This window comes from Protopterus annectens, chromosome 6.part0, assembly GCF_019279795.1.
Source record: "Protopterus annectens isolate FY-2018-M chromosome 6.part0, PAN1.0, whole genome shotgun sequence".
Lineage (NCBI taxonomy): Eukaryota > Metazoa > Chordata > Ceratodontiformes > Protopteridae > Protopterus > Protopterus annectens.
The window spans coordinates 1,899,101,051-1,899,115,174 of record NC_056737.1 but is presented as its reverse complement, the minus strand read 5'-3'; the positions used below and the strand labels follow the sequence as shown (position 1 = coordinate 1,899,115,174).

Genomic DNA, 14,124 nt, shown 5'->3' with positions numbered 1-14,124 from the left:
CAGCTCTTACCTGAGCATCTGAGATGTCAGGGGGGCAGCACTCTGCTGGGATAGATATTTGCCCTTTTGGTGGGGGGGGGAGTTTGCACTGAACCTGTCAGCTAGGATGTTGGCAATGTCTGTGGGTTTGGTGGTTTTTTTGTCATTTTGGACTAATTCTGAGAATATCTGGGAATTCCCACCCAGGTTCCTAACATAACTAAAGAAAGCCTTGTGATTATCCTTAGTGTCCTGTGCAATTTTTCTCTCGAAGCTGGCCTTAGACGATTTTATGAGTGCCCGTAGTTTTTTGCTAATACTGATCAGAGATGCCTTCCCTTTTTGGGATTTTGCTCTATCATGTAGTAGCTTCCTCCTTCTATTGTATAGTTTGTTTATGGCTGGGGTCCACCAGACAGGACGTCTGCCTTTGGAGGATTGGGACTTGGTTTTATTTGAGATTGCATGATCCATGCATTCCTGAAGGTGTTCATAGAATGTGTTTATAAAGGATTCTGCAGTCAGGGCCGTATTTTCCACAGGCCCGGTGGCTTTGAAGGATTCCACCTCGGTTTTGAGGAGTGTGAAATTTGCATTAGAGAAGTTTTTCACTGTGGTTTTCAGGGCAGGGGGTGGAGTCGGGATGTGAATATCCAGTGAGATTAGTTTATGGTCTGATCTTACCAATGAGGGATACACTTCTGGTCTGGAGCATAGAGTTCCCATGTTGGTGATGATCAGGTCCAGTATGTTTTCCCCTCTTGTGGGAGTGGTAATGAGTTGTTCCATAGCATTTGAGTTTATAAATTCTAGGAACCTTTGGGCTAGGGTGTTGGAGCTAGAGTAATGCTCCCAGTCTATGTTTGGGTAGTTGAAGTCGCCCAATATAATGGTGTTTGGAGAGACCTTCACATTTTCCACTGTTCTCAGGAAGGCCGAGTGGGGTTCCTGGGATTGGGAGGGTTGTCTGTAGCAGGCTATAAACTGGAAAACAGTTTTACCCACTGTTAGTTGCACATGGATAGTCTCTGATGCTTCGTGCTGTGCCACCAACCTGGAGGTGTGGGTATCTTTGACGAATATTGATACTCCCCCTCCTTTTGTGGTCCGGTCCAAGTTTTGGGGCCGAAAAGCATGGTATGAGGTATAACCTGGTAGTGCTGGGGTGCTCTCGGGAGTCTTGAACCAGGTTTCTGTTACTGCACAGATATCGATGTTCTCCATGCTAAGGAGAGTTTTGAGTGCGTGCATCTTGAGGTTTAGACTTCTGGTGTTGAGTAGCATTACTCTTAGTTTTTTATCCCTTGTGATACCTATGGAGGTGAGTTTTGTCTTTTGAGCCTTGCCTAAAAAAGGCACTATGGGGGTAGCAAGAGCCTTTGCCAATATCTGAAAGCCCAGGGGTGACAGGTGCAAGCCGTCCCTAGCGAAGCATCGTGGCTTTTCGAGCATGTCATCCCAGGCTGACAGGCATTGGATCCCCTTTGAATGACACAAACACTTAAGCCAATTGTTGAAATTGATCATCTTGTCTTCATATTGTGGCATCATTCTTGGTGAGGGTAAGATGCTACTCAATGTCAGGGTCATACCAGCCCTAGCTACATGCTCAGAGAGCTCCTCTATGTCTCTTTTCATGTAGTCCAGGGAGGTACGTCTCAGATTATTCACACCAGCATGGACAATGACTGAGTCATATTTGTACTTGCCTTGGAGTGACCTGAGTGCTTGTGCTATGTGGTGGATACAGTGGGATAGGATATTGATGGAAGGTATGCTGTGGGTGGCTAGTTTACTAGGTATGTGAGTTATAAATTTTGGGAGGAGTCAGAGAGGGTAGGTATGGAAGTGTATTGGTGAAAAGAGGGGAGGAGTAAGAAGTGGGTGTGGAAGGGAGGAGGTTACTAGTCGGTTGGGGCAGGGTGATGGGTGTGGCTAAAGGTATGAATGCAGAGGTGCTGGGGTGGGTGGGAATTAGGGGCAGGGTAGGGGAGCGGAGTGAGCCCGCAGGGCGAACGGAGTAGGTAGACCCAAGGGAAGGCTAAGGGTGAACAAGAACCAATTTGTGGAGCACTAGTAGCTGAAGGTAAGTCCAGGGGACAGGGATTAGGTGGGATGGGGTGGGCCTAGAGTTGAGAGAGGGGAGTAGAATAAAGTTTATTATAGATCAAAGCAGATATCCAAATAAATAAGTAATTAAGAGATAGTGAAAATAAAGAAGTCATGAAACAGGAATTATGAGGAGAGGATGCCACCTAGTGGACAAATACTATAGTACACCTGTGGCTCCACAAGGACAGATCCCTAGAATGGGAGGATAAGGGGGGGTCTTTTGTAGACCGCTGCAATTGTTCTTGTGGGGAGGGGGGAGGATCAGAATAGATCAGGAAAAGTGGTGGATAGCAGTAGTATTATGAAAAGGGCTGTCCCTGATTTTACAGATATGCAAGTCTACAGAAACAAAAAGAAAAGGCAGTAGTTACTCTGACTTGCTTGTTTTGCATACATGTCTTATTGAAATAAAATAAGCCAATTTTACCAAGGAGTTATGTGGAAATTAGGAAGACAAGAATTTATAAGAGAAAACCCTGCTGAACCTATGAACCTATAAGAGAAAAGGTTTTGTAGAACTAGAGAAACAGAAGAGCATACAAATAGTACAGCATCTAAAGACAGATTGCAGTTAGAAGTACAGAATGGGGGGGGGAATTTATACAGGGCATCAGGGAGTTTCTTCTATAATTTTTGATAGGTGCCATGGGATCCTTTACATTTACTACCAACTCAAGCAGTTGGAACCTTGGTTTAATGACTCATCTGAAGGACAACACTCTCAGGAGTGCATTACCCCCACCCCCTTATACTGCACAGATGTTATTCAAAAAAAGATCACATAAGGTTATTTCAATAAGGTTCTTGACATTTGCTAAGTTTATATCCCGTTTTATCACTGTATATTTATCTTTATATATATATATATATATATATATATATATATATATATATATATATATATATATATATATAAAATATATATATTTTATATATATATATATAGATATATATCTTCTATATTAAAGTTAGTGTTTCAGAAAAATTGACCGGGGAAGTATGCATCACATGCTATGTTTGATATGCTCGGACTCCATTGGGTGTAATCCCAGTGCTTCTGCTATGTGTCACCCATGCTGCATGCTAGAACCAAATCCCTCCAAGATGATCAAGCAAGCAGCAGCTGTTCACTCTCATCCTGCACAGCCAGCTCCTACAGGCACCTGAGCCACTAATCAAACCCAAGTTATTTGTGCTCTAGTTAGGGCTGTATCCTTCCTTGCCATGGTGTTGGTGTTCTGCATGTTCTCCATAGCCTTTACCATCAGTTGTCATACTTCCACCTCTTACACCAGCCCTCTGATTCCTTTTTCACCTACAGCCGTTTCATTTCTCACCTCCCTTCCCTAATCCCAACCCCCTTAGCATCATTTAACCACTCCATGTTGCTTTTGTGTGTACTTTTTTATCCAAGATCTGCAGTGCCATTCTTCTCCAATAGATATTTTTTTTCATTTCTCATCCACTTCTCCATTCCCTGTATCTGTTCTCGATTTACTTGTTGCTTGGACCCTGCCTTCAGCAGTAATGCCATGCTGTCAGTCCAATTAAACTTCTTTCACCTCTTCCACTAGGGTTAACTCATTACTAGTTGTGCCACTCTTTTTTTTCTTACTCCCTCAAAAAGTGATACCATCTTTCTGTCTCACTCTGACTTTGTCTTAAATTCCCCCAGCCATTTACCAGTCTTAGATCCCTCCATGCATGCAACTGTGCAATGGCTTCCAATGACATTGTTGTCTCTTTCACCATTCTTATATCTCTTGCCTGTTTCAAATAGTTAATCTCTGCTTCTGTCCATTGCCACATTACATCTTCTCCATAACACTTCTCATACAGTAACACTTCTCATATAGTAACACTTCTCGTACAGTAACACTACTTATATAGTAACACTTCTCATAACACTTCTCATACAGCAACACTTCTCATACAGTAACACTTCTCATATAGTAACACTTCTCATATAGTAACACTCCTAATATAGTACCACTTCTCATACAGCAACACTTTTCATACAATAACACTTCTCATATAGTAACACTTCTCATACAGTAACACTTCTCATATAGTAACACTTCTAATATAGTAACACTTCTAATATAGTAACACTTCTCATACAATAACACTTCTTTTACAGTAACACTTCTCATATAGTAACACTTCTTGTACAGTAACACTTCTCATACAGTAGCATTTCTTGTACAGTAGCACTTCTCATACAGTAACACTTCTCATATAGTGACACTTCTCATACAGTAACAGTTCTTGTACAGTAACACTTCTCATGTCTAATTGCTTCCAGTGGCATTGTTGTCTCTTTTACCATTCTTAAATCTTTTGTCTATTTCAAATAGTTAATCTCTCTTTCTGTCCATTGCCACATTAAACCTTCTCAATAACACTTCTCATAAAGTAACACTTTTCATACAGTAACACTTGTCATATAGCCTTCCCTCCATGTACCCACTCTTTTATTAATTCTCTCATATTCCCAAGCTCTTCATTGTTAAGGCTATAAACTCCCCCACCTTGTACCACCTCTCATCCTCCCTTATCCAATCTCCTAAAAGCCACTTTTTTCTACTCTTTTTCTAGTCTCCTTGTGTTGACTGTCACAGGAACTGCACACTCCTCTTCATGTCTTACTCTAAGCCAACAGCAGTTTCTTCCCTTCACTGCTTTCTGAAAATAAATATCACTTTTCCTCTTATCGTCACTACTTAGAAGACTATATCCACCTTTTCCCTCAGAAGCCTTGTTTATATTCCTTTTTATTTTGCTGTATAGTTGTTTCTCCTTGCATTCCACATTATGATTTGCTATCTCCCCTGCACCTCCAACCTAATACAGTTCCCTACTGGCGATGATAGAGCCCACCCCTTTGTGGCATTGCCCATGTCAGTGCTGACCTATATAAAGAGCTCCCGAGATTGTGAAACTACTACTGCAGTATCAGACCCTGTGACTGCGTGTACCATTGGAGCCTCTTGCACTTACTTGACCGTGCCTCTCTCCTGCCAGTACTTTCCTTACTAAATATGCCTTCTCTCTGTCAGTCCCAGAGCTGCATTAATTATGCACTTGCATTCTACCTCTCTATTGTCAGATGTACTTATCCATCCTTCTAACAGCTGAACTTCTCTTTCCACCCTTTGCTTCCTTATTCTGACTGTTTATTATTGCCGTTACCCAATGTCCTACGCCATCCTCCCTGCTCTGCTCTCTAATACCTGTTCTAGAGTTGAGCTGTCTGCTCTTTCTGCCCCTTTGTTTTGCCCTGGTTTGGTACATCAATAGCTATATATATATTGACTACACTGCCTATGCATACTGTTTCAGTCATTTAACTTTATATGCACCTCACATTCAGTCTTACAGCAGCTCTTTTATCACACAAAGAAATACCTAAATGAAACTGGGGAGAGCTAGAACTAGCTTGCTAAACCCAGCCATGTTGAATGTTGGCTAGAACTAAAAGAAGATGCACCTAAATTCCATTGAATGAAGCCCTTTAGTTGCTGATGGGGAAATCCAGTGTAATGATCTGGGGATAAGATATAAGATGAACAGGAGTACAAATAGAATGGATTATGAGTGGAACACATTGAAATGGAGACCTACAAACTGATTTCTTTATATACTTTTTCCTTATGTTTTTACCTTAAAATGATTTATCCCTTCACTGTTCTCCATCACCTTCAATCGACCCATGCCTATGTATTGAACTGGTGTGGGGGAGTGCTGATATCCACTCATTTTGAGGGTGTTCTGCCCTTGTATAGTTTAAATTCTTGAAAATAAAGCAATTACATCTTTCATTTATGGAATGGTTACTGTCCAAGGGTGATGCAGACCAACACTCCAGGATACAACTTCTTCTAACTGTCCTAAATCTAAAAACATTTACCAGCTTTTCAGCATTTCAGTGAATTCAATTTTGTGAAGCAGCTCCAACCTTGTCACAGTTAAGGAGCAATTCAAAGAAAGTTGGAATGTTTTTGTTTATTTCAAAAGTCCCCTTCCATCTCAGATTTCCCCCTACTACCACCGTGAACCATTTTCTCCACAAGAAATCCATACCTAGGAAACAATGGGATTCTATCCACTTCCATTAACCAATGCTATGTAAGCTTTAGACATTTTTTGATTCCATTATATTATGGCATCAGGCAGGTATATTATTATAGATAGCATCATTAATAATACTTCTAATAGCAGGTCTGATAAAGGACTAGTCATAGTATAATATAATATGGATGCGTTTTGTCAAGCTGTGAGCATTCCCTAAAACTGCCATCTCTGTTGACCATACAACATTATGTTCTTGTATTCAGTGTATCCATAACAACAATGGCTACCCTTGTCGGTCTTCATATACTGTATCAATATCTAATGTGTATAGATGGGTTTCAGTTTTTCTCTGTGATGTGTATTCAAATTATAAAACTTCATTTATTTCTGTTGATTAGAACTTTTAGTTTCTAAAACCCATCTTATAAACTGCTCACACATTTTTTTAAATGTTGCTATTGTTAGGTGGAGGGCAATGTTATTCACACTAGTTTTTTAAAATAGTAACATTGCTATCAAGGAAAACTGCCCTTGTGCACTGAAAACATTATAATGCTTTTATTGTGGGAACTAGGAATAAAAGTAACACTTTCTGTAACAAGAGCTTTTGTTAGAAAAGTTCATTACCTTAAACAGACCCACATTGCTGGAATACTTTTCTGCTGTCCACTGGAAAAGTTCTGTTGTTGCTGCTTTTGTACCAGCCAATTATGTCATCGAAAGATTGATGTTTACCATTCCACCACATTTGTCTACCTCTCTTTGGTCTCAGAAAACATGGTGGTTGTCTTCTGTTTTTTTAATAATCCTTGGTTTCAGATATATATGTCTCTGTTTGCTCCAGAGTTTGTAGGAGTATGTATCAATGTATATTATGTATATATGTATATATGTCCATGTGTGTGTGTGTGTGTGTGTGTGTGTGTGTGTGTGTATATATATATATATATATATATATATATATATATATGTATAGATAGATATTAAAACACACATGCACACACACACACATGCAGAGGCAAAGATACATTAACTCATACACATATGTACAGAAACTCACACACATACTTATATGTGTGTATGCACATGTGCACACACAAACATACACAGAGGCACAGACCCATGCATTTGCACACAAGGTGACAAACACACACATATACACACACACACACATACACACACGCACACACACACATACACACATACACACACACACACACACACACACACACACACACACACACACACACACACACACACACACACACACACACAAAGATTTGCTTATCAATTACATCCACTGTGACTGTGTACATCTCAGATATACATAACCACTCTCATAAACAACTTTTCAACACATCTGTAGCACTAAGACAGTAGAAATCTTTAAAACTAAACTCATTTGAACAGTAATACACCATATAAAAAATAATATATTATATGCATATTTGTACAACTACCACAAATGTAGCAAGGATAGGGTGAAGGGGGAAGCTGTTCCAGGTGTAAGGTGTTAGGAGGCATGATTTGGAAGTTGGCAGTTCCTGGATTCTTTTCAGTCTAGGTATCTCTGAATGGCAGTCCAAAAAAGCACTTCAGAGCTTCGATACTTCATCAGTTGAAGAGTTGGGGGATGAGGAGGCAAATGTGTGGAATGGATCTTGGTGAGGAGCCACCAGATTAAGGGAGCAGATACATTTTTTTACTCTTTATTTGAAGTGGACAGGTATGGATTGACAGATAAGAGACTGATACCGAGTGCTATTTTAGCCAGCCATGGCGCTGACAACCACAGCAGTCATGTATTCTGGGCTCACCTTAGCCATAGTGCATCCTATTAAAACTTGATTTATCAGGCCAATATAGTGACCGCAGATGTACCTCACAAAAAAATAAAGGGTTTTGGCAGATAGGCTAAAAGCCCTATCCCTTTACTCTATCTCCTACTGAATATTAAGGGGTGACTTATGCCTGACCAAAAAGGCACTCACAAATCCAACCCAGATGGAGCTGCTACACATCTGAAGTCAGACAGCAGGAGAGCTACCCAATCTAGAGATGTAAACTTAGTCAGTGACTCAAACAAAAAATGCTAGACAGATACATATCTGTCTCAGAGATTGCCAATTCTTTGGAACAGGCTTCCTATTCACATTAAGCAGAGCCCTTCTCTGGCCCTCTTCAAACACAGTTTGGATCAATGGATAGGGATCTGCAAATTTACACATGCAGTAGTGCCTATGTCCCTTATGGACAGGGACAATCTGTTACATACTCAAGGCATAGGTAGAAACTCATGCCATCCTCTCCCCCTGGGGTCATATATGAGGTGAAATTGGATTTTATTGGGTAGGCTTACAAGGGCTCTCAAGCTGTAAGACTAGTAATCTCCAATGAACCTATGAACTCATGATGCATACTATCTCTGAACACGTCTGTTTTCACTGTGCTGCAAAGCTCTACCTTCAAACATCCACCTAAATCCTGGGAAGTATGTTGGCTCAGATAAGGAACAGAAAAGATAAGCTTTACTATTTGAGCTTTTTACTGTAATGCCATATTGAATCTTTATAACTCACTTTAAACTGAGAACTACTATTCATTAAAATAGGTACAAACTGGTTAAGTGACTTGATCAAGGTCACACAGAAGTCAAGTGAAGACCAAGGGAATCAAACTCTGTACCACAGGAAGTAGCCCATTAACAGAGCAGAGCCTTAATCCTGTTTACCAGCTGCCAGACTATAAGTATAATAAAATCATACTATTCTTTTAGAAACTTGCACAAATCATCCCCAGATGTCTCAGGTATTTTCACATACCAATTTAATAATCCAAAAAAAAAAACAACCTTAATTTGCTGCCACATCCAGAGCAGCATAATTTTTTTTCCAGAGCTGCATAACCAATGGGTGATTGTATTCTTCATGAAATGGTGGATCTGTGTGTATAAGGTGCACCTCATGAGCCTTCTGAGATTCCTAAAACATCTATCTCCTCTTTACTTTTTCTTTGTTATTTGACCAATAACTCTCATTTAGACAAAAATTTCATTGAAAAGCATGCTTTGAAATCAGAAATACATTTTAAATTGAATTTGACCTAAATGACTGGCTGAAGGAGCTGACACCAACAGACCAACCTTTCCTGTGTCCAGTTCTTGAACTCCTAATAATGAGGTTATCACATCAGGCTTTACAGTTTCCTTTTCATATGGCTTCTAGCACAAATCTAGTACTGCTTTAGTAACTTTTTTTGGACTGGCTGCATTCAAAATTCTTCCAAAAAAAAGATACTCCAGAAATCAAACAATGAAGTCAATCAGTGCTTTATCTGTAGTGTACCTTATCAAAATCTTACCCCCACAGAACAATAAGAAAACATAGCTATTATCAAATCTGCAGCATATATTAGATGATGTCACAGTAGCTTCCTGTGGAAAAGAATGTTATTCTTGTTTTTTTTTTTCTAATACGTCTTCCTATATATATATATATATATATATATATATATATATATATATATATATATATAAATACATATATATATATATATATATATATATATATATATATATATATATATATATATATATATATTGTGTCTTATATATATATATACATGTCTCCTAATATCTTCTTTTGCTTCCTTATCATATTGCATTTCTTTTTTCACTTTTTTTTTTAATTAATTTATTTTTTTTGGGATACCTGAGTACTGTACCTAAAGGCTTAGTTTTTAATGTTGCTAGAACCTTGTCCCATGCTATGTGGTCTTCCTTTATATTTGTATATCAAGTAGATAAGATGGCGTGCCTAGGATAACTCAAGGAAATGTTGGATCACTAACAGCACTGTGGTCACAAGGGGCAGCCTCCCTTGTGGGGAAGTTACTAGGGAAAGACATGATTAAAAAATAAGACATGGAACAAGTGTAAATCTATTCCTGATAAGATGGGAATATAATGTGCTGCACATAACAAAGGGTCTGTAATTGCAGCTTGTACAGTATGTAAGGAAACAGTACACAAAGATAACCTGCCATTTCCTTATACTTATGGATTACAGTATTTTGATAAGTGGAAAAACTGATTATTTGTACTTCACAGAACATTTTCAGCCTGACCTCTTGCTTAGACTGTGTCAGCAGTGAGGCCCAGAACTACCTCTTTGTTCATTTATGTTTCACAGAATGTTATTCTCAGTATTTATGACTGGCAATCTGGCATGCTTGAAACAGTAAGTTCATTATATTTTCCAAAGACAGTAAAGCTGAATGAAAAATATTATAATCCCTTGTACAATTGTTTTATAAGGAAAGCTGTGTATATTTTAAAACAAGTGACTTCTGTATCAGTACATCCACATTTATAATGGTGTGACTGCCACATATATGAAAACCAGATGTATGAATGCATATTAAATACATCTGCACACACAATGACGCAGAAGATGTTCTAGGAATTTCATTATGTTTTTTAGACACAAAAGTAAAACATGGTATTGGCTCTCCTTGTGACAAACCAGTCCCAGACTAAAATATTATCATGTGTGATAGCCAATACAGCTTAAATATAGAAGCCAACATTATAAATGTGTTTAGTGAAGAAGCAGGTTAAACCTCTTAGCATCATAGCTTTAATGATTACAAAGCCTGTGTTAATGTAGCATTCTGGCTGATATGGCTTAAATCCATCACATGTTGGCATTCAATAAAGTCACTTCTTACATTCTGTCAAGGAGCCAGCCATTATCAAACCATAGTGACACCAACAGCCAGCCATTATCAAACCATAGTGACACCAATGTACCTAATGCTTTTTCCTGATCTATGTCAGTCATCAGTTTCCATACTGTGTAAGCAGTCATTCCTTATGGAAGCAGGAATATAAATCCTTGGGAAACAAAGATGCTTTCCAAAAAAGGAGTCTTCAGTGATCTATGTTTTTTTCTGGAATCTACATATCCTGCATTATAAATATCAGTGCCTTTGATGTGCTAATAGACCAAGTTGTGGCCTAGAAATGTGAAATTTGCAAGGGCAAAGTACTAATGGAGACTTTTAGTGTTTTATATTTTGAGAGACGTGATCTCAGTTTCATTATGAAGCAGTCTGCACCTCCAAAATGTGGCCTACTAAGGCAATGGATAACATCTAGCTGACAATCTAAGTTTATTTATTTATGTATGCGTGTATTGGGATTTATTAACCTTGATAGTCTGACTGGACATAACTGCTTCTTTTCAGTGGAGGCCCCATGAGAAAAGCTCTACAGATGTAATTGTTGTATTAGACACATTCAAATTCATACGTTCATGGATTCATAGGCGGTTACTAGGTTATTGGCTGTAGGGCTTTTATAAGCCTAGCCATGTTATACACTTTTTCTCTTATTGACCAAGTTGTATGGTCTATATTTGCAGATTGAGTCTATGATCAGTACCTACTGCCCTTATCCGAGAGGGACATATGTGACACCCCTGGGGTAAATTTGCGGGCTGCCATATAGTTGTCTAAGTTACACTTAAATAGGATCACTGAGAAGTTCTGTTTTACTTGAACTGGGAGTTTGTTCCAGAGGAGTGGCAATCTCTTGGGGACATGTCTGTCTCCCCAGCACATCCTATTATGTTGCAGTCTAGGTTAAGATCCCTAGAGTGAGTGAATCTTGTCTCCCTTGACTTCCAGATGTGCAGCATTTCCATTAGGGCAGGGTCCATGACTGCTCTGTAGGCCAGGCACAAGTTGCCTCTCAAAACTGGTTACATACAGAAACATATCTATTCAATACATATTTGATAACTAACAACTGAATAACTAAGATGTTTACAAGTAATTATAAAATGATGTAGGTAAGTTTAACATACACACTATTTCAATGAAAGGAAGACAATTACAGAGGTGTAGGTGAGAAAGAAAATAATGTGAGAAATAATATATATCTCTAAATGTGAACATGTACCTTTTCATTCCTTATATCCCCTTTTCTCTTACTTCCTTACTGATGTCTAATTCTCTTCACTGACTTTCTCTCTAAATATACCATCAGCCTGTTTTTCCCTCACTTCATATTGCAATTCCTGTTTTAGACTAACTTACCTTTAATTTCTCTACAAACTGTCTAAAAGTTCTCTAAATATTAAATGATTGTCATATATCTTGTATCGATTCTTAACCAATGTTTTTATATAATGTCTAATTTGTTATAATTATTTAAACTGCAGATGCTTTTGCTTTATTTTTGAAGAGTGTATAATTATTTTCCTTAAAATGTTTTGTATTAACTTGAAGCTTTTCTCCCCAGGCCTCTACTAAAAATGAGCTTCTACCCAGCCAGACTTTGCCAGTAATCAAATGTCAATAAATATATAAAATAATAAGAAAAAGGGGAGATAGAAATGTCAAGGCTATTATTTCAAATATTATGCGTATATAGATAGTGTGCAAGTATAGGTTTAATTAAGTTAGCTTATAGTGTTGTGAAAAGATACGAGAATAAATGTTATCTATATCTATATGCATCTATATCTATATCTCTGTCTAGTTAGCTAGCTAGCTAGCTATCTGTCTATCTATAAATATAGCCATTTAGGAGATGCAGCCATATTTTCAGTGAAAAGGACATAAAAGAAGGACTAAGCATCACAATAACTGTCACTCCACTGGAAATCTAAACCCTACTTAATAATAAGGATTCATCTGGCAAAATGTCTTACTTGAAAGCAAAAGTGGTCTAGAAGATTTTACACAAAGTCTTGCAACAGACCTTGTATTGCATGGCCAGCCTGAGTACACGGCTCACTGCAGTCATAAAATGGAATATAGCCCAGTGACAAAGGCACTAATGATTGACACTTCTACAATATTTTCATGTTACTCCTACTACATAGATTAGTTAATGAAAATACATTTAGTATATATCCACCATTGTCTTTTTGTGGGCTTTATGGGTGGTTCTGGTAAAGATAACCGTTCTGGTGGTGTGGTACAGGCCCAGACACAGAAGCACCAGGCCATGTCTGGACAGCATCAAAATGGATAATACTGAAAGCAGGTCACTTTCAAACTTATAAGTCAACCTGTCTACAATGCTAGCAATCTGCTTTCTGATGTTTGCATCCATGATATAAAAAATGTCTTCTCTACTTTTAGCTGGGTGGCCTATCAGTTCCCTGGATACCGTGGCTATCAGTACGTCCTGGAGAGGGATCGACACACTGGTGAATACAAGAACTACAATGAGTATGGCACCCAGGCCCATACCAACCAGATTCAGTCCATCAGGCGGGTTCAACACTAAATGCTCACCTTCCATGCTCTTTCTGCTCCCATCAGATGTTTTCTGGTGAAGTGATGATTCTGGTTTAATCTAACATGAACTTGCAGACAGCAATACGTTGGAAATAAAACATTTTCTTTAATCAAACCTGGATGTTTGTGTGACTTTTTAACTCATAGTGTTGTTTCAGTTTTAAGGATATTATGATCCTTTGTAATACTGTTTCAGATATGACATGACAACATTCATTTTGAAAAGGAAGCATATGTAAATAAGTTCTTACATATATACATGTGGATGACTTAGATGTGGACGTATATAATTTACATTTTACATGTTACATATGTATGACTTGGATGTGGAAGTATATAATTCATTTTGTACATGTATTCACATGTATGACATAGAGGTGGAATTATATAGTTCAGTTCTTAAATGTATACACATACATGACTTAGATGTATATAATTTAGTCCTTACTTGTATATACATATTGAAGTATATAACTCCATTCTTACATGTATACACATTTATGATTTACATGTTGAAGTATATAGTTCAGTTCTTACATGTATACTCATGTATGACTTAGATGTGGAAGTATGTGGTTCATTTCTTGCATGTATACACATGTATGACTTTGACGTGGAAGTATGTAGCTCAGTTCTTACATGTATATA

At 38.1% G+C, this 14,124-nt stretch overlaps 1 protein-coding gene across 2 annotated transcripts in view; it reads left to right on the top strand.

Annotated features, from left to right (window-relative positions):
* Positions 1-13,591, top strand: part of CRYBA2 (crystallin beta A2) — a 114,076-nt gene extending 100,485 nt beyond the window's left edge. For both annotated transcript variants that reach the window (XM_044075221.1, XM_044075220.1), the window contains exon 5: positions 13,318-13,591. In XM_044075221.1, the coding sequence (XP_043931156.1) occupies positions 13,318-13,465 (148 nt within the window). In that variant the 3' untranslated portion in view covers positions 13,466-13,591. The remainder of the gene's footprint in view (positions 1-13,317) is intronic.
* Positions 13,592-14,124: the final 533 nt, after the last annotated feature.